General features: G+C 49.2%; 1 protein-coding gene across 2 annotated transcripts in view; it reads left to right on the forward strand.

Moving 5' to 3' along the window:
* The window catches only part of PPP1R16B (protein phosphatase 1 regulatory subunit 16B), a 74393-nt gene that overhangs the window by 39627 nt on the left and 13991 nt on the right, over window positions 1-20775 (forward strand). For both annotated transcript variants that reach the window (XM_064167385.1, XM_064167384.1), the window contains one exon: window positions 17538-17608. In XM_064167385.1, coding sequence (XP_064023455.1) covers window positions 17538-17608 — 71 coding nt within the window. The remainder of the gene's footprint in view (window positions 1-17537; window positions 17609-20775) is intronic.

The following is a 20775-nucleotide window of genomic DNA, read 5'->3' on the forward strand; positions in this document are numbered from 1 at the left end:
GTCCTGTCAGGGTGTGGAGCCAAGCCAGAGGTTCCAGCTGCAGGAGCTGGCAGCAGCCAGGGAGGAAGAAGTGTGCAGCCTTCACATGCTTGCTTTTCAAAGGGGAATAACTAGAATTTGGTTCAAGGTTTGTAGGTCAAGTTTCCATTATACAACTGTGCTGGTTGTAGCCACTCGTGTGAGATCCAGACCTCGTTGGATCCTCCTGGTCTGGTGGGCTCTTTCCCCCTGGCAATTGCTCTTTATACAATCAGAGAATGGTTTGATTTAGAAGAGATGTTTTGAAGGTCATCTACTCTGACCTCCCTGCAGTGAGCAAATGAGATGGACCTCGTTATGGTGAGGTGTACAGAAACAAACAGGATTTCTCTGTTGTAGCTCTACCTGGGGTGATAATGGAGGCTTGGAGTGGGATTTGCCTCTGTGAAATATGGGAAACATCTCAGAAGTGTTTGTTACAAACAGCTGCTTGGGAAGAAATTTAATCTTTCAAGAATGTTTTTTTTTTTCCAGACCAAGAAAAGTAGTGGAGGGAGGGATTGAATTGATCACAGGTCTGGTAATGAGAATCAGATCTCCTGTGTCTCCCAGAACAGGTACGAGTGCTCTTGGCACAAGTCACACAGAGCACATGCATCTCTGCCCATCTTTGAAGGACAGGACTGCTTGTGTAAGGAAGGTCATAGCCCTGGTTTGGTGAGTCAGGGTGCAACCCTCCCATTTCATAAGGGATAAAATGGTCTGTGGTGCCTCCAGGAACCAGAGCACATGGACTCCTGTCCTCATAACGGCCTACTCCCATTCTTGAAGGACTTGCTCTTGCAAAAGGCTCTTCTGCTGGATGTTGATCTGGTCTTCTGTCCAGAAGCTGCCCCACTTGCTCACCTACAACCAGTACTATAGGCCCTGAATTAAGGATTTAGTGGCAGGAAAATGTAGTGCAGTGTCCAGCCCAAGCGACTGCATGGAACTGCAACCACATCTTCCCAGCACTGTGCCTAAGCCTTGAACTGAATCCCACTTTCTTGTTGCTGGCACTGGGATCCACCCCTGTAACCTGTGAAGCAGTGCTGCCAGCAGAGCAGTGCAAGCAGCCACTTCAGCATTCATTACTTCAATGAACTTACTGCAGTGGGTTTAGCTACTGAAGCATTTTGTTTTTACTGTAAATTTTCAAATCCAAATATCAGACCATGGGGTTGATGGGAGGTGATAGAGGGCTCAAGCCTGACTTTTTCCTCTTGTCTTAATGTTCCAAATGTGGGGTTTTTAGGTAATTTAATGATGCAGTTTTTCCTCCTGCACTGCACAGAAGCAAGCATGGCAGAGTGTAAGGAGGTTATTTCTGCATGCTCATAGGTAGGTGTGAGGGATGCTGCGAGTACAGGAGAATCTGGCAGTCAGGCTCAGAAGATGGATGTCACCTTTCTTGCATTGTGACAGCTCTTGCAATGGCATATATGTAATGAAACCCCCCTGATGTGAGAGATCTGCTGATCTCCTAAGCAAAGAGGATGGAATGAAATGGTTCGTTAACAGGAGTGGGTTTAATACAGAAGTAAACGGAGTTATCGCCGCTGCGGAGAGGAGAATGGTCCTGCCATTGCTAATGGCAAAACTTAATGGGGAGTTTTAATGACTGTTTATTGGTTTGTAAACTGCAGTCTTCTTGGAAAGTGCAGGTTTTTTGGCAAGTTGAAGCCTTTTTCCACAGCTGCAGAAAGGAAAACTCTGCTCTGACTCTGGCTGAAGAGTGTACGGGAGGCATTTGACTTGCAGTACTAACATAGAGAGTTGGACAGGGCCTTTCATTCCAGGACAGGAGACCTCTTGAAGGGGTGAAGGGAGATAAGTGGGATATGTTGCTCTCCCTCTGCTCTCTTATTCCTGGCATTGAGGGTTTGGGATCTGAACATCTTCAGTGTGGAGAGCTACTGCTCTGATAAATGGGATGCTTCAAACCTTTGCTAAGAGCTGTAAGAATGAGGTGTATTTTAATTTGCTGGTCCAAACTATGCAATTTGTTAGTATTAATAAGCCCAGCATGTAAATACAAAGCAAAATCAATCAATGACTGTATGGGCTGAAACTGAAGTGCTCAACTCTGAAACAGCAGTGACCTGCTCTGAAACACTAAGGCAAGGCACTTCCTGAAGGAGGATTTAATTGCTTTTTCTCTTTACATTAAATTAAAAACTCAGACTGACCCCAAAGTCTGTCAGAGCAGTCTTTTAAGTGGTGGGAATCTTGAGCTCACATCCCCACTATGGGTCTGGACCATCCCTCCCCTTCTGTGAGGCAGCATCTGTGTTCCTCTGCTGCCACGTACACAGCTCCTCAGCCCTTTGTGAGAGGGAGCCACTTTTATTCTCTCTGCCTAGCTCTATTCTGCAGATGAAAGTTTTAAGCTGACTGAGATAGCTTTTGAAAGTGAAGGAGTCACTCAGTAAAAAAGAAAAGTGCTCCTGGCCCCTGTGTGGGGGTTCTTTCTTTTCTGCATCAAAGTGCAGGAAGCTCAGCAGAGAGGAGCTGGCAGCAAGATCTGTCGTGTGGTGAGTCCACATAGGGCTGGCACTTGCATGTCTGCACGGTGGGAGTTGGAAAGGGCCTCTGGAGATCATTCAGTTCAACCCCCCCTGCTAAAGCAGGGCCATCCACAGCAGCTTTCCCAGGATCACAAGGTCCAGGCTGGTTTGGAATGTCTCCAGAGAAAGAGACCCTGCAATTTCTCTGGGCAACCTGCTCCAGGACTCCAGCACCCTTGCAGCAAATACGTTTCTCCTCGTGTTCAGATGGAACCTCCTGAGTTCAAATTTGTGCCCACTGGCCCTTGTCCTATCTCTGGGTACCACTGAAAAGAGGCTCAAACATCTTGACCTCCCTCTAGCTATTGGTCAGCATTGATCAGGTTGCTCTTCTCCAGGCTCAACAGCCCCAGGACTCTCAGCCTTTCTTCCTCACAGAGATGCTCCAGGCCCCTCAGCATCTTTGTAGCCTCTCCTGAAACCTTTCCAGTAGTTGTCTGTCTCTGAGATATGGCTGAGATGGGTGAAGGCAACAAGTGGGACCTTTTTCTCCCTGCCCCCCACTCCCACTTTCTGGTAAGTCTAAATGACCTGTCAAGTCCTCAAGCTGCCTCCTCGTGGGCTAATCTCCCAGCAACCATGAAGCTATATTGCATCACCCAGCCTGGGAACAGTCATGCCGAGGTGGTGGGAAGCAGAAATTACAGAGAACTTGTGAACAGAAGTTCGAGGGAGTTTGTGACTTTGTTTGATGGGGCAGGTGAGGTATCTTTTAAAACAAGGCAGGATGCATGCTTAGCACTTGACACTCAGGTTATACACCAACCCAGCTTGAATCATTCGTTTTTTATCTAATTTAAAGGCCTTTTGTGTAGTTTGTGAGGAGTCATGGAGGGGAATTTCAAACCTCCTCTGATACAATTAGGAAACATTAGGGAAATTAACTTTTTGTCTGCTGTTCTCCTGTTTTATCTTTTTTTTTGCTTGGATACTTAAGGTGATAGGTCCTAAATTTGGATTGCAGAATGGCCTATTTTCAGCTGGGACAGAGTTAATTTCCTCCTGAGTAGCTGGTGCAGTGTGAGGAGAAGGTTGCCACCACACTGGTGTTTAGCTGTTGCTCAGCAGTGCTTAACCTAGGTTCAGGACCCTCCAGTTTGCTATGCTCTGCCAGTGTGCAGTAGCACCAGAAGCTGGGGTGGGAGATAATGGCCAGGACAACTGGCCCACATAAACCAAGGGCATGTTCCACACCACAGGACATAATGGCCAGTGTATAAAGTGGGGGGAGTTGGCTGGGAGGGGCTGATTGCTGCAGGAGCATTGGTCAGCAGGGATGAGCAATTGCACTGTACATCACTTAGAATCATAGAATCAGGCAGGGTTGGAAGGGACCACAAAGATCAGCCAGTTCCAACCCCCCTGCCATGCCCAGGGACACCCTACCCTAGATCAGGCTGCCCACAGCCTCAGCCAGCCTGGCCTTAAACACCTCCAGGCATGGGGCCTCAACCACCTCCCTGGGCAACCCATTCCAGCCTCTCACCACTCTCATGCTGAACAACTTCCTCCTCACATCCAGTCTGAATCTCCCCACCTCCAGCTTTGCTCCATTCCCCCTAGTCCTGTCACACTCTGATAGTCTAAAAAGTCCCTCCCCAGCTTTTTTGTAGGTCCTCTTCAGATCCTGAAAGGCCACAAGAAGGTCACCTGGGAGCCTCCTCTTGTGCAGACTGCACAGCCCCAACTCTTTCAGGCTGTGCTCACAGCAGAGCTGCTGCAGCCCTCTTCTCTGTCTTGGGTTTCACTCTCTTTTTTTTTGCTTGTATTGCTTTTCACTACTCCTATCAATACTGTATTATTGTTATATTTTACTATAGTTAGCAAACTGTTCTCATCTCAACCCACAAGTTTTGCTTCTTTCTTTTTTTATCCTTTCCCCTCCTTACCCCACTGGGAGAGTTGAGGAGTGAGGTGTCCACTTGCTGCCTGGGGTTAAACCACAACACACAATTAGAAACCTGCAGCATGTTTATGCTGTGATCTTTAAGCAGACTGCTCAACAAAAGTCAGGCCACACCTTGGGTACTGTGTCCAGTTCTGGGCTCCTCAATTCAAGAGAGATGTTGAGGTACTGGAAGGTGTCCAGAGAAGGGCAGCAAGGCTGGGGAGGAGCTGGAGCACAGCCCTGTGAGGAGAGGCTTAGGGAGCTGGGGGTGTACAGCCTGGAGAAGAGGAGGCTTAGGGCAGAGCTCATTGCTGTCTACAACTACCAGAAAGGAGGCTGTAGCCAGGTGGGGTTGGTCTCTGCTCCCAGGCAACCAGCACCAGAAGAAGGGGACAGAGTCTCAAGTTGTGCTGGGGGAGGTGTGGGCTGGATGTTAGGAGGAAGTTGTTGTCAGAGAGAGTGATTGGCATTGGAATGGGCTGTCCAGGGAGGTGGTGAGGTTGCTGTTGCTGGAGGTATTCAGGCAAAGCCTGGAAGATGAGGCACTTAGTGCCATGGTCTGGTTGACTGGCTAGGGCTGGGTGCTAGGTTGGACTGGATGATCTTGGAGTTCTCTTCCAAGCTGCTTAATTCTATGATTCTATGACTATCCTCAACCAGATGAGGCCCAGAAGGTGGAAAGTCTCTGTCTCCACCTTCAGCTCCTGGCTGTGGGGATGAATGTCCTCTGTGCACAGCAGCCATCACTTGAATTTCTTTCCCCACCTTGTCAGGCCTGTTGTGTTGACTGTAAGTGTTGCTGCAGCTGTGAAAGACCTGCAGCTCTGCCAAGCTCAGGTGTTAACTTCTGACTGAACTTTTAAATGTATGAGCTGGTTTCCATGCAGTGCTGACCACCTTTGATGGTGGTGTTCATGGAGAAACTCTTACACATTCTCGGGGGAGGGGGTGTGGTGTTACTGGTTGCCAGGGGCTGGGACAGTCATCCCTGTGGCTCTGCAATCCATTTGGTTCTGTTGCAAACAAATTTGAAGCCTGGGGAATTGGGGGTCATGGGCATTCCTCAGAAATGCTTGGCATGCACTGGTGCAGGGGTCACCCACAGCTCCAGGCCAGGTCCTGCCAAGAGGCAGTGTGCTGCTAGCTGAGGGACTTGGTGCAGTTGCTGCACAGCTGGTGACAGCTGCCTGCTGCCTCTGTACCCTGAGCTGCTGTCAGGCTGCCATGGGCACCATGGGGCAGCAGCTGTGCCAGGGTGATGCATGGCACTGGGGGTTGTTTTGGCACTGGAGGTGTTGGGGCTGTAGAGCAAATGGAAGTGCTTTATCCTTAATAACATACAAGAGAAGTTCTAGGCTGTGTGGTAGCTGCTGAGATGGAAATTGGAAGAGAAGCGGCTTGAAACTTGGGGCATGCAGTGATGGCATTTGAGCAGCCCTGAAAGCTTGCAGTCTTCTGGGGTCTGTGCTTGTGATAAGGGAGGTTAAAATACATTGTCCTGGCTAGGTTACTAATGAAGATCAAGAATGATTGCCACACGTGGACTTGGTGACCAAACATGCTTCATTCTCCACCTTGGTGACAGCATTAGATGTGTAACTAACCCAAGCGTGCTGCCCTTCAGATGACCTCGCTCCTCTACCTCTTGCAACTTGCTCCTCCTTGCCCAACTCAGGTCCTTAATGTGGTCAGCAAACAGGTCCAAGCTGAACCCTGGAGAGCTTCCCAGGGGAGCGATACCAGCTGAGAGCTGATGCTGAGGCCTGGGTTTGGGTTTCTGTTCAAAACACCCCTGGCCACAGTTCCTGAGCTCTGTCAAACACAGCATTCTCCCTGGGGTCTGGTTGCTCTTGGAGCTGTTAGCTGCTTACCCAGTTCCTCTTGGCTGAACAACCAAGAGGGCAGGGGTGAGGAAAGGAAGAGTTTTCTTGTGCTTAAAGGGCACAGCTGGGACCTGGGACTCAAAGGCACTGTCACAGCTGCGCTGTGGACTATCACTGTGACCTTGGCAAAGAAACCTGAGCCTCCAGAGTCTTGGACTAACTCGGGCTGAGATGTCACATCTGTGAAACGAGGCAAAAACTGATTGTAAAATCCCAGGGGACAGCCTGGACCTCGTTGTGCTACCAGCAGCAGGGCTTCCAGACATCTCGGGATGAAAGGCTCTGCTGAAATTCAGATCTCTGAGCTGTGTAAAATGTGGTGCTGAATAATTGCAGGTTGCAGCACCAGAAGAGTTGTTAGAGCTAAGGATCAGTTGATGCTTCTCTGGCAGAGTTCAGGTTGCTGCTAAACATGCATGTAAGTAGTGTTTGCTTTTAAAAAGGAAACCACAAACTCTCTGTCCAAAAATAAAGAAGGGGGAGGACCTTCTGCTTCGTAGACATTTCCCTTCCAGCATGCAGGGCAATGCAGTGTTTCCAGTAAGAAGTGCTGCTGCCGGGCAGGGGCTGATGTTTTAGCAGATTACACTTTAACTCCTGACATGCCCCCACAGTCTCCCATGTGGGCGATGGTGTGAGACACATCTGGGCCAGGTGGAACCTGGGAGCTGGCACCAGCCCCCTCTGCTGCCGTGTCACACAAAGCTGTGTCTGAGAGGGTTGCGTGGCAAAGTGTGTAGCACCACACTTCTGTCTCACACAGACAATTAGACCTTGCTTAGGTGGCACTGAGTGATCCATGGGAGCAGCCCTAAGGATGTGATGTGACCCTGTGTCCTCATCCCCAGTGTATTTGTCCTTAACTCAAGGGACACAGAGCTGAAGGGGAAAAAAAAAAACCACCAAACTGTGTCGATCCAGGTCAGAGTGGATGCTGCTGAGAGCAGGGAAGGTACCAAACCAGCCTGAGCAGATGGAGCTTCTCTAAAGACCAGGGCAGGGTTAGGGAAGCACAACAGAAAAATGTGTCTCTGAAGTGAGGCAGGCTGAGGAGCAGGGGAGGAGGAGAACCCAGGCTGCTGGCAAGCTCCTGCTCTGTGGTCAGCAGGCTGTCACCACTGGGAATCATTTGGTATCAGTCCAGAGCAGCTTGAAAAGCAGGTATGTGCTTCCTGAGCTGCCCTCCAAAACCTCTTTTCCGTGGCTCTAAATAGAAAGTTTCCTGTTTTATAACTGAGACTCTTCAAAAACATTCATGTGGCTCAGGTCAACATACAGCTGCTCAGCTGGGGCCATGGGATGCCTGAAATCTGAGCTGGGGCAGAGGCTGTTGACTCTAATAACACTTTCAAATGGCAATAGGAACTATTTCCTGTTCCACAGAGCATATTAGGGTATCCTCTTGCTAACACTGCCAGGCTGGCTCTGCCTGGAACTTGGGGGTTATTGCACTTTAGTGGTTAGACTTGATGATCTTAGAGGTCTTTTCCAACCACAATTCTCTGCTTCTGCTCCTTAGCTCACCTGTTATTGTACTAATGCAACTGGGCAAGCTTTTCCTGTGCTCAGCTGCAGACCTCCTGACACCATTGCTCTCTCTTATCTAAGCACTTATTAAGCTGCAATTTCTATTAAAGCCTTTTTTTTCTTTTTTTTTTAATTGGCTGCATTTACTTTTATTTTTTGATAATCTGAAAACTTTCTTTTCCTATAGGCTTGGTATAGACATCAGAGGTGATGGCTGCTTCATGTCTCAGTAAGTAGGTTTTGGTGCAATGGTCAAAAGTAGTTTCTGAACAGGTATGTTCAGGGCTCCTCAATTCAAGAGAGATGTTGAGGTGTCCAGAGAAGGGCAACGAAGCTGGTGAGAGGCCTGGAACACAAACCCTATGAGGAGAGGCTGAGGGAGCTGGGGATGTGCAGCCTGGAGAAGAGGAGGCTCAAGGCAGAGCTCATTGCTGTCTACAACTACCTGAAGGGAGGCTGTAGCCAGGTGGGGTTGGTCTCTTCTCCCAGGCACCCAGCAACAGAACAAGGGGACACAGTCTCAAGTTGTGCTGGGGGAGGTCTAGGCTGGATGTTAGGAGGAAGTTGTTGTCAGAGAGAGTGATTGGCATTGGAATGGGCTGCCCAGGGAGGTGGTGGAGTTGCCGTCCCTGGAGGTGTTGAAGCAAAGCCTGGCTGGGGCACTTAGTGCCATGGTCTGGTTGATTGGCCAGGGCTGGGTGCTAGGTTGGACTGGATGAGCTTGGAGGTCTCTTCCATCCTGGTTGATTCTATGATTCTGTGTAAGTGGGATCCTGTGTGCTGCTCGGGAGGAAGGCTGATGTTGAGTTGTCTGAGTGGCTTTACAGGTGTTGTCATGGCTTCCAGGAAGAGCTGTTTGTAGAAAGAAAGCTGGGAGTAGCCTGAGCTGCAGGAGAACAGGGAGGACTTAGTGAAATATTTGCTGACTCTTTAGGTGCTCTTTGTCTAACTTTGCCTGGAGCATGCAGAGGAGTAAGTTGTGCTGCTTGCATCTACCAAACATGACATTCCAGGTGGGAACTCCAGAGATGCAGGTTCCTATCAAGCCTCTGCTGGAGGATGTGGCTGTCCCTCAGCCCTCGCCTTCTGTCTCTGTCCCTTGCTCAGGCCACTGGCTCATGCGGATCTGACTGCAGCAGGACAATTCCCTCTGCCTGTTCTCAGTGACTTCTGCTGAGTGTCCTAGAAGCTAGCGCTGACCTGCTCATCACTGCAGCTTCTGAGCCAACCTGGAGAAATTTGGCCTGGGTCTCCTTGATCCATACCTCCAAAAGTCTGACTTCAGTTTGGTTTTTAGTACTTTTTGGATTGGCACTGTTCAAATACCTACTCCAGGCTGTCTCTTAAAGAGAGAAGAGACTCTTTGGCAGCCCAGGTGTCCCTGTTGCAATGATATCTGCTCTCCTGGCTGCCTGCCCACAGAAATCCTGCTGCAGGCAGCTGAGCCCAAGGGTTATATAAAGCACTCATTCCTTTTGAAGCCTATCATCTGTGTGAAAACTATACCAGAATGATGTAGTCAATAACAGACCAGGAATGGGAAACCAAGAAAATAATCTCTGCCTTTAGTTTTCCTTTCTGTGTTTGGTGTCTCTTGCATGGACCAGTTTCCCCTGTAGCCTGAGCAGGAGGAGATGATGAGGAGGCTTTGAATATGGTGCTAGAAAAGTTTGTCAGATGGCATCATCCTGTAATATTTATTTCCCCTCTTGAAATGAATTTGGCTTTGTTTCTGCTGCTGGTTTCAGATGGGTAACTTGCACACTGTTACTTCTCTGAGTGATCCCAAGTGGATGGCAGCCATAAAAGATGCTTCTGCATCACTAGCACTAAGTGGATTATCAGAACCTGAAACCCTGGAGGTGCAGAACTAGAAAAGTGAGGGATGCAGTAGGGTTTGAGCACCTGGCTGTGCCCCGTTCATCCAAGATGCAGCTGTAGAACTGTTTTGATTGGAAGAGACCTTTAAGATCCTGGAGTGCAACCACTAACCCAGCACTGCCAGGTCACCACTAAGCCATGTCCCTCCGTACCACACCTACATCACTTTTAAACCTCTCCAGTGATGGGGACTTCACCACTGCCATGGGTGGCCTAGTCCAGAGCGTGACTTCTGGTTCCTTGTGTCCAACCTTGACCTCCCCTGGCACACTTGAGGCTGAGGCCTCTTGCTTTATCACTTTTTGTTACAGAGAAGAGACCAATCCCCACCTCACTCCAACCTCTTTTCAGGGAGTTGCAGAGAGCCAGAAGGTCTCCCCTCAGCCTCCTTTTCTCCAGACTAAACACCTTCAGCTCCTTCAGCTGCTCCTCACCAGCTCTGTTCTCCAGACCCTTTACCAGCTTTGTTGCCCTTCTCTGGACCTTCTCCAGCACCTTTTTGTATTGAATGGCCCAAAATTGAACCCAGTAATGGAGGTGCAACCTCACCAGTGCTGTAGACAGCTCTCCTGTTACAGTGTTGGTGCTCCAGTGATGTGCAAAATCAGAGGATATTTTGGATTAGAAAGGACCAGTGATGGACAAGGTTCAAGGCAAAAAAAAAATGACTAAAACAGACTCAAAGAGGGAGAGAAGAACTGGACCTTATGCATGAAATACATATGTGATTTGCTGACAGATCTCACTTGCTGTCAGAATGAAGCTTGAGTAGGAACCAGACCCTGCAGGAAGAGCCTGCCCTGGGAAGCAGGCCCCTTGGGGCTGAGCAGGGATATGTCCTCTTAAGCAAGAGGCATCAAAATCAGACACAGCTTTTCCTTGAGAGAAGCAGCACCTGGGCAGAGCGTAGCTATGTGACATGTCCCTGCCTGTGTGAACGTGGCACGGAGCAGATGGGGCTCTGCTGGCCTCTTTCCAGCCTTCCCAGAATTTGTGGCTGTGTTGGAAGGAATGTGTGTGCCCAGCTCTAAACTGGGTGGGAGGTGTCTTAACAGGCTTTGAACCTTCCTTAGAAAGCTGGGTGATCCATCAGGATGGGATGTCTCTGTTGTAGCTCAGCAGGCAAATGGGTCCATGTGTATTTTTAGGGGTATGGAACGTTTGAAGCTGCCTGAGTGTGGGGTTTTGTTTTCTGTGGGTGGTGTTGGGTTTTTGAGTTGGTTTGGGGCTTTTTTGAGGGAGAGGGAAGGTTGTGTTTTGGGTTTTTTTTTGAGTGGGTTGTTTTGTGTGTGTGTTTGTTTTGTTTGTTTGTTTGTTTAAGAAGCTTTAGGGAACTGCAGAGTTTATCATGGACCAGGATGGGATCTCAGTTGTATGTTGCAGGGAGTGGAGGATAAGGTTGAGTAAGTTCATCCGGTTACTGCTCAGGGCTTAGTTTTATGCTTCTCAACTGGGATATCACAGTATGCTGTGTTGGGAAGCTGGATGCTTTGCTGGCAGAGTGCTCATAGCTTCAGTGCTCTTTTCCTGGCAGTGTTTCTCCTGTGTAATAACTGTCCTTGCAAAACAGTAGCTGTAAACACAGAGCTTCGAAGTAGCTGAGGCCATCCATAGGACCATGCCTAGCAGGCTGGGGATCAGGCTCTCTAAGCCTTTGACAACACATCAGTGTGGCACAGACACCACTGGTATCTCGTGGCAAATAATCCTGAGGAGAGTTCCTTCTGCTGTGCTGGGTTTTAGACTACATTTGGATGGCAGGCTGGAGAGTCGGGCAGGGGGCAACCCAAGGAACTTCAGCAAGGGCAAGTGTGAAGTCCTGCACCTGGGGGAGGAATAATGCCCTGAACCAGTAAGGACTGATTGAGGAAAAGCAGCTTTGTGGAGGAGGATCTGGGAGGGATGCTGGACAAGTGTCACCATGAGCCGGTAAGGTGCACTTGTGGGGCCAAGAAAGAAAATGATCTCTGGGCGTGCATTGTGTGGGCAACAGGTCATGGGAGGTTCTCCTTCTGCCTGAGTGGGAATGCACCTGGAGTACTGGGTGCAGTTCTGGGCCTCCCAGTTCAACAGAGACAGGAAACTACTAGAGAGAGTCCAGCAGAAGCTACAGAAGATGCTGAGGAGCCTTGAGCAGCTCTGTGAGGAGGAAAGGCTGAGAGCCCTGAGGCTGTTTAATGTGGAGAAAAGCAGCCTGAGAGGGAATCTTTGCATGCTCAGCAGAAGCTAAGAGGTGAGGGGCTGAGAACAAAGACTTGTCATTGGTGTCCAGTGACAAGGCCAAGGGTAACAGGCACAAGCTGGAACCCAGGAGGAGGTTCCACCTGAACTTGACAGGACAAAAAATGTCTTTGCTGTGAGGAGGCTTGAGCCCTGGAGCAGGCTACCCAGAAAGACTGTGGAGGTTCCTTCTCTGGAGAGATTCCAAAACCACCTGGGCAGCCTGCTCTTGGGTGCCTCTGCTTAGCAGGGGAGTTGGACTGGATGGTCCCCTGAAGTCTCTCCCAAGTGCCACCATGCTGGGATTCTGTGGCTTCCAGCAGAGTGCTAAAGCAGACATCTTAATCCAAGAGAACCTTCACTTGGTTCTGTGACACCAGGGATTGATATACAAGAGTGGTGCTGCTCCATAGAGACCTCAGTGCAAGCACAGCTTTTAAAGGTGGCCTGAAAGCCAGACAGTGAACTAGAAGAGTTGAAATATCTTCACAAAGAACTCACTGAGTGCCATCAAAGTCAACCTCAACCTTTAAAAACTAATGGCCTGTGTGTGTAAACTTGGATGACTCAGGCCAGTATGGACAATTTACCTCTGTGTTTCTTGGGAGGAATTGGAACCTCCTGTCAGAAAGTTATTGTTGGGGTTTTTTTTCCCACCCCTGGTGCCCATATCCATTTCAGGTGGCTTTTTTTTCCCCTTATGAGTTATTAGTTCTTGAGGTATGCAGATGCTGACTATAGATGGGAGCGTAACAGTATCTGGATTTTGCTGCTGTAGTTTATTGACACAGAGGGAACTGCCTTGACAAAGGTTTGGGTTTTTTTTTCCCTCCATGGAAAAGTCTTCTAGTTCAAAGACTTTCTCTGGAAAACCTGTTCCTAGTGTAAACTCAGTGGGAAGTGACATGAGCAAAACCCATTAGTGCTGTAATATCTCCTCAGGTGAAAGAGCTGATTACTCCACATTGAACCCTCCTTAGGGCCACTGCAGTGGGATTTTGTCTTCCCCCTGATTTATTGGTTTAGGGAGGGAGAACAAGTGAGGCTTGGATGTGCCTGGGAGGAGAAGGGGCTCCTGCGAAGCAGGTTTGTTGTGTTCAGGGAGGAGAATCTGTCTGAGGCTGCCCCAGGACACATGATGGAGAGTGACTTAAAACCTAGGCTGTATTTTCACAGCTGTTGTGGGAGCTTTTTTACATTTAACACAGCCCAGATGTGAAAGGTAAAACAGGAATTGATGATTAATGTACAGCATCCTGGTGTGTGAGAGCTTCAATTATCAGCAGAGCAGGCAGAATAATGGAAAATGCATTTGAGTGATTGTTCAGTTAATATAATTTGCAATGAATTATTCACAACAATTTGTTCACCCAGCTCTTACTGTACTCATTTTCAGTCCTTCATTGGCTAGGAGTTGGAAACTTGCTTCCCACAACTTGTGCTTGACAGGTAATCAGCTCTATCCACGCACGGAAGGATCTGCACGGATGCAGCCCCTGCTCCCCGCCTGCCCCCACCTACACACCAAGGACAGATTCTCAAGAGCTCAGCATTTCAGGACTGAACTCTAAGAAGTTAATCATAAGTGTTAAAGTGGAGGCTGCTGCCTGCTGAGCATGTCACAGCCCATTCTGCTGAGCTTGGAGTGACCTGAGCTTGCAGAGGGGCTTGCAGAAGACCCATTGCCATGCTGAATTGGTTTGTGGGTGGGGATCTGTCTTTCAGGAGTGGTGTGCTGAGGCTTGAGCCAACAGAAGGTGATCAGCTGGCATCAAATGATTAATCCCTGTCTTTGAGAGCTGAAGCTCAAACCTACCCACCTGTGTGGCATAATTCATGCTTGGTGGTGGGAGGAGGAGATGTTGAGCTTTTTTGCAGTGAGGCATGCAGCACTGGCAGGCTTAAGGAGAAACACTTTATTGCTCAGGTCTCTGTCCCATGTGTTGTGCTTCACCCAGCAGGGCAGGGCAGTGGAAATGCAACATTGCTCAGACCCCTGAACAACCTGACCCAGTTCCAGGGACAGGGCATCTACCACCTCTCAGGGGATCATAGGCCAGTGGCTCACCACCCTCAGTGTACAAAAATCTCTCCTCTCTGGTCTGAATCTCCCTCTTTTGTTTAAACTGTCACAACAGGTCCTGCTCAAAAGTCTGTTCCCAGCTTTCTTACCAAGCCCTTTAAGCCTCCTCGAGGCTGAACGACCCCAAGTCTCTCAGCTTGTCCTTACAGCAGATGGGTTGTGGCCCTCGGCTAATTTTTGTAGTGTCCTCTGGCCCCTCTCCAACAGGTCCATGTCTTTTCTGTGCAGTCCTCCCTTCACATCCCTCTGCAGGTCTGCATGCAAGGAGCAAGGGGTGATGAAGTTGTTCTTTCCCACCCTATTCTCTGCTACTGGAAGTGGTGTGCAGGAATTGGGACTCCATTCTGCTGTGAGCTTGGTGAGACACCAGGTAAATCTCTCTGCTTGTAAAAGGGGCCAGATGCAATAGGAATCACAGTTCTTAGAGACTTCTTCCTAGATGTTGGGATTTGCTGTCTGGAGCATGAGGAATACCAAAGGCAAAACCCATATGACTTCAGGAAGAAGAGCCAGGACTCATTTCTGCCCAGCCCTTTGCTCCTCTGCTGAGCACTGAGATGAAACCTTCATCTTAAGACTGTTTGGACAGGAGTTTTATCTTTTCTTCAAGTCATGCTTGCCTGAACTCTTTGGTACCACATCCATACCTTGTTTTGTTACCTAGATTTGATATCTTGTGCTTGTCAGTCTTTGGCATTTTGGGTGCTACTGGGAAACGTTTTGAGCTGGTCCCAAGAGCAGATGGGAGCCAAGAGGAGGTGTGCTGCAAACATGAGGACTGCTGCAGGGGTTAGTGGAGAATTCAAAGCTGCTTTAGGGTAAGATGAATCCTTCTCTGAATCTTAACCCTTGAAGGGCTCTTACAAGCTCTGTCAAACCATGATTGCAAAACCTTCAACAAAACCCCCAAGATTCCATAACAAGCTGGGATTTAGTCTACTGCTTCTTCCCATGGAGGGACAGCACTTGTACAGTTAATCTGCCATCATCTACTTGCCCAAGTCCCTGTAATCAGGCAAAACATGATTATGGAGCTGCATGTCATTTGTACACAATGGCTTTGAAAGGACTGAGATTGAATTAAAGCCCTAATGGCAGAGCCTCCAAAGTAAATGAGAGGCAGCCAGATCTACTGGTGAATGGCTTGCCAATCTCTCAGCTCAGATGAGGAGAGCAGGATCTTGGGGCTGGCCAGGAGCAGTAGAAGCATGGTCATTAAGCTGGGTGTAGTGGCTGGGGGTCAGTGCTGCTGTGGCTGTGGAGATGCACGTGTCAGGGGGTGTGAGCTGAGCTCAGCCTGGGCTTCCTGCTCTGCCCTTCCAACTGGAAAGGCTCCAGCTCTTTGGACTCGCCGTGCTGGGAGAGGAGTTTTGTTCTTTGTTGTATTCGGCTCTCTTGTATTGCTTTCACTGAGCAGGTGGCAGTGCCTTCAAGTTGTTTCCACCTGATGTAAATTCCAGCGTTGGAATGCTGTGATGCAAAGTGTTTTATTCCTCTTCTCTCTGTTTTTTCCATCACGTTTGATAACATCAGTGACTTTGGTTTCAGTTTGCTGCTCTGGAGAGTGCATTTTCCAGAGCTTTTAACCAAAGCTTCATAAATGCACACTGATGTCACTGTGGATGTGGTTGCCCTCTTCTGCTTTGGGTGCCAGCAGTGCTCTGTCCGAAGGGACAGCCCTGCAGATGGGTTTCCCTCTGGATGGGATGTGCTGGGGAAGGAGCTCTCTCTAAGAGCAGGACAGTGCAGATCAGTCAGAAGCAGCAGAGGCTGCAGGGTGCTTTGAGAGTGCCCAGCCCTGCAGTCATTTTGATTGCCAGCTCTGGAGATGGTGATTGCCCTTTTAGCTTTGTTAGTGTTGCTTATTCTGCAGCTCTGGTTTCACTTAGTTGTTGAATGTTTGCCATCAAATATGATGTGACTTGCTGCTACCCTGGCCCCAGGGAGATGATTAAGAACCTCTGGCTTGTGCCTGTGCTGCCAGTGACATTTGAGGTGGGAAAAGCATTAGGTAGTGAAATCTCTGGAGGAAAAGCAGGGAATGAGCTAGGAAACAGCAGAAGATGGATATAGATCACCAAGATCTGTCAGCAGTCTTCAATTTAAAGAGTTCCTGGTGTTGCTCTTAATTTACATCTCCTGCCACCAGCCATGTTGTTATCACCCCCTGAAAGATCTGTACCACAGAGCAAACTTTATTTTTCACCTGGGGGCTAACAACTCTTCATGTCAGAAATTTGCATTTTAATGGAATAAATCTTTCCCTTTCTCCCCAGAGCAACAATTACAAAATGATAGCCTCTAGGAAGCTTTTCTCAAGTACCCAACAGCTTAAGTGAAGTGTCCAAACTAGCCCTGGTGTAGTTTAGATGGGGCCCTGAACATATGTTAAACTTCTCATTCCAGATTGTAACTTCTTGAGGCAAAACCTCACCCCTCCTGCAGTGAGAGATCTCTTGCGGTTGTAACTCAGGACCTCCAAACCACCTTAGATTGCCTCTGAGCTCTCCAAAGCTGCAGTGTGCAGAGGCTGCTGTGGGCTGCTGCAAAGCACAAGATATAGCTGCAGCCTGCTCCAGCACAACCACAGAGCAATGACAGCTGCAATAGCAGCCTCCTGTGGAAAGTTGTATGTTGGTGCTCTCTGCTGGATAAAAGCAAGGTGGCTTTTTTCTCACCGGCACTGCGATGGCTGTGGGCTCATGCCAGTGCTGGGCTTTTGGCTGCAAGGTCTTCTGCAGCACTGCCCACAGTGCAATACCCTGGATCATAGAATCAGCCAGGGTCAGAAGGGACCACAGGACCATCTAGTTCCAGTCCTCCTGCCATGCCCAGGGACACCCTACCCTAGTCCAGGTTGGCCAGAGCCTCATCCAGCCTGGCCTTAAACACCTCCAGCCATGGGGCTTCAACCACCTCCCTGGGCAACCCATTCCAGGCTCTCACCACTCTCATGCTGAACAACTTCCTCCTCACCTCCACTCTGAATCTCCCCACCTCCAGCTTTGCTCCATTCCCCCCAGTCCTGTCACTCCCTGACATCCTAAAAAGTCCCTCCCCAGCTTTTTTGTCGACCCCCTTCAGATACTGGAGGGCCACAAGAAGGTCACCTGGGAGCCTCCTCTTGTGCAGACTGAACAGCCCCAACTCTTTCAGGCTGTCCTCATAGCAGAGCTGCTCCAGGCTCTGATTATCCTCGTGGTCCTTCTCTGGACACACTCCAGCATCTCCACATCCCTCTTGCAATAGGGGCTCCAGAATTGGATGCACTACTCCCGGTGGGGTCTCAGCAGAGTGGAGTAGAGGGGGAGAATCACCTCCCTGGCCCTGCTGGCCACAGTTCTCCTGGTGCAGCCCAGGCTCTGGTTGGCTTTCTGGGCTGCAAGAAGTGGCTTGAAGTGACTGAGAGCAGGAGATATGTTAGGCTGACTGATCTGATGACTCTTTCCTCCTGTCTTCTTCCTTTACAGTGTGTTACCTGCTGAAGAGCAACATCAGCCCAGACCTGTGCAATGAAGATGGATTAACTGCACTGCATCAGGTGAGGCATGGGAGGAGTTCATAGCTCTCTCCTGCTTCACATTTGTGCCTTCTTCCTACCGTCTGAGCAGACCTGTTGAGGAAAATGGAGGCAACTCTCATACTTCTCTTTTTAGTTCAGTTAAAGCAGTGATACCTTGCCATGTTGTGCTGGCAATCCTGTTTCTTGAGGGGCAAACTGAAATTAAACCCTTCTCTGCTGTGTCCCAGACTTGGTTCAGTGACAAGAGCTCAGGAATCAGTGCTGGATTTCAGACCTGAACAACATTTCATCTTCCTTTCAATTGTTGCAGGGCTGGGCTGTAAACTCTTAAAGCAAATTAACTCAAATTTAGGGACTTTGGGAACCTATGAGTTTTGAAACTGGTGTAAATAGGTGATGCACAAGAGGCATGGAGATCCTCCCACTGCTTGCTGCAGGCTGAGTGGCTTCCAGCAGCCTGTATGGGACAGTAGCAGCTGATGGCCAGTAAAGCACAGCTTTGCTGTACTGGTGTGTAAGTCTCTGTCCTTTCTGAGAGCATCTGCACTGATCCCAGGAGGGTTCTTCTGTTGTTCTTGAGGTCCTTGTCCTTGCCCTACCTCCTGAGTCCTGGTTTGCAGTGTGAAAGCACCAGGACAGGCAGCCTGCACAGCACCCGTGGGACTTGCTGTGCCTGGCAGCTGCTGCCTCCGCTGCCATGAAGAACAGTGGCACCTTTGTCACACTCCCTCCGAGGGTAGAAAAGGGACTTGTGTCCCTGCTGTAAATGTTGCTGCTGATCTGGGCTTTGGGATTCTTCTGCAAGTCGCTTGTGCTTGTCAAAGCTGGGGAGATGTTTGTTTGGAAGTGCAAACTGGCTTCTAGGAGAACAAACTGTCTCCACCACCCCCTCTTCCAAGAGATGCTGCTCTGCACACAGAGAAACTGACAGCCTCATCACTTTCCCTGCCAGGTACTAAAGCCACAGAGAATCCCACCTTGCCCACTTACAGTGGGTTAGGAATTTCCCATCCCTCTCCTCCCTCCCCCAACTGACATTTATCAGGCCAGCTCCAGATGGCTTGGAAGTAAGCTAAAGCTGTATTTGGCAGCAGGACTACATTTGCAGGCATATATACAAAATCTATTTACATGTATTTACCGTTCAGATATAATGCAGAAATCCAGTCCAGCCCCACCCTGGACAGAGAAAGCCCAGAGGGTACCAATGCCACCCTCCCTCTCCCCAGACAGAAAACAACCAGCAGCCCTCACATGTGATCTGCTCAGCCAAGGGAGAAGAGAACAGAGTCAGTGCTCAAGAGCAAAGAAGAACAAATTGGTTTTATATTGGCTTTTTAAACCTCTTGGCAAACCAATGAATGATAGAAACCTTATCATTATTCTTTTACAACCAATGAATTGAGTTAGATGCTGCACTGAACTTTCAGGAAAGTATCACTTTCTCTTACTAGAATGTTCCAATGATCCTTAAACCACTGAAGGGCTAGTTGTGGGAAAGATGCATTTGAGAGTTGAGGTGGAAACTTCTCAACCTGCCAGAATTAATTGAATCCCTGACCAGACAGAAGCTTCTAAGTGAACATCAGTGCCTGCTGGCAGTGGCTTCCAAGTGAAAGAGGCAGTTGCACTGCTGTGATAACCTGGCTGTGTGTCAGGTGTGATTTCAACCCTTTAACAGAGATAGATGCAGGCTCCTTGTCAATCAGCTGCTGAAATGCTTGTGGTGGGCTGTAATTCAGCCCTGTGCCAAGCCCAGCTGCAGAGCTGAACTGTGAGTCTCATATGTGGGTCTGCAGTCATGTGTAGACTGGCACCTTGCCAAGAATGACTCTTGTTTTAGTGTCTGATCTCACACATGTTCATGTCAAGAAGTGAGCATGAGATGGATCAAAGAGAAATTCCATCCTCCCCAAAGGAGAGTGGATGAGGCCCTTGCAGGCTCTCACAGAGACTGCTGTGAAGGCACTGAGGATGCTGGGGCTTTTCAGGAACTGAAAGGTGCTCTGCCAAATGCTTCATAGTTCTAGGAATACAACTTGCAGCATCTCTTCATAGAATTGTTTCAGGTGGAAAGGACCTTTAAGGTCATCAAGTCCAACCACTAACCTAACCCACTACAGCTGCTAAATCATGTCCCAGCCTGCCACTTCTACATGCTTTTTGACCACCTTCAGGGGTGCTGACTCCTGGGCAGCCTGTTCCAGTACAGAAATTCTCCCTGATATTCGACTTCAACCTCTCCTGGCACAATTTCAGGCCACTTTCTCTCCTCCTATCACTTGATAGTAGGGAGAAGAGACCCCCCACTGCACTCCAGCCTCCTTTCAGGGCGTTGTAGAGAGTGATGAGGTCTCCCTTCAGCCTCTTCTTCTCCAGACTGAACAACTCAGTTCCCTCAACCACTCATCACCAGACTTGTTCTCCAGAATCTTCACCAGCTTTGCTACTTTTCTCTGCACCTGCTCCAGTAAAACTGAACACAGTATCCAAGGTGCAGCCTCACCAGTGCCCAGACCAGGGGGACAATTGCTGCTGTGGTCCTTCTGGCCACACCGTCCCTGACCCAGGCCAAGATGCTGTTGGCCTTCTTGGCCACCTGAGCACGCTGCTGGCTCACGTTCATCCGGCTGTCAACCAACCCCTCCAGATCCTGTTCCACCAGGCAGCTTTCCAGCCACTCTGTCCCAAGCCTGGTGCATTGGTGAGGTTGTTGTGACCCGAGATAACTGTGGTAGGTAGTGTGAGCAGCTGAGAAAACGTTTGTTCACCACAGGCCAGTGTGTGGGATTCTCCCTGAGAAAAGGGCTTGCCAGCTCCTCCCTTGGTATGTGGCTGTACTGGTTGAGTTGAATTTCTGCTCTCTGCTCCTGGCCAGAGGAGGCCCAGTGGGACAGAAGCTCTGCATATTTGCTGTCATCCCTTGTGTGATGGGTTAGGAACTCTTCCCCTTCACACTACTGGAATTTACCAGACCACCTCAGGCTGCTTGGAAGTAAAATGAAGCTCTATTTCCAAGCACATATACACAAGGTATTTACAACTCTATACAGACTAGAAATGGTACAGAAATCTAGGCTCCCTCCCAGCCAAACTGCCCAGCAGGGCCTCAAAGCTGCTCCCTCCTTCACAGGCTCACAGGATGTCAGGGGTTGGAAGGGACCCAAGGAGATCATCAAGTTCAA

This window comes from Pogoniulus pusillus, chromosome 29 (genome assembly GCF_015220805.1).
Source record: "Pogoniulus pusillus isolate bPogPus1 chromosome 29, bPogPus1.pri, whole genome shotgun sequence".
NCBI classification, from domain to species: domain Eukaryota; kingdom Metazoa; phylum Chordata; class Aves; order Piciformes; family Lybiidae; genus Pogoniulus; species Pogoniulus pusillus.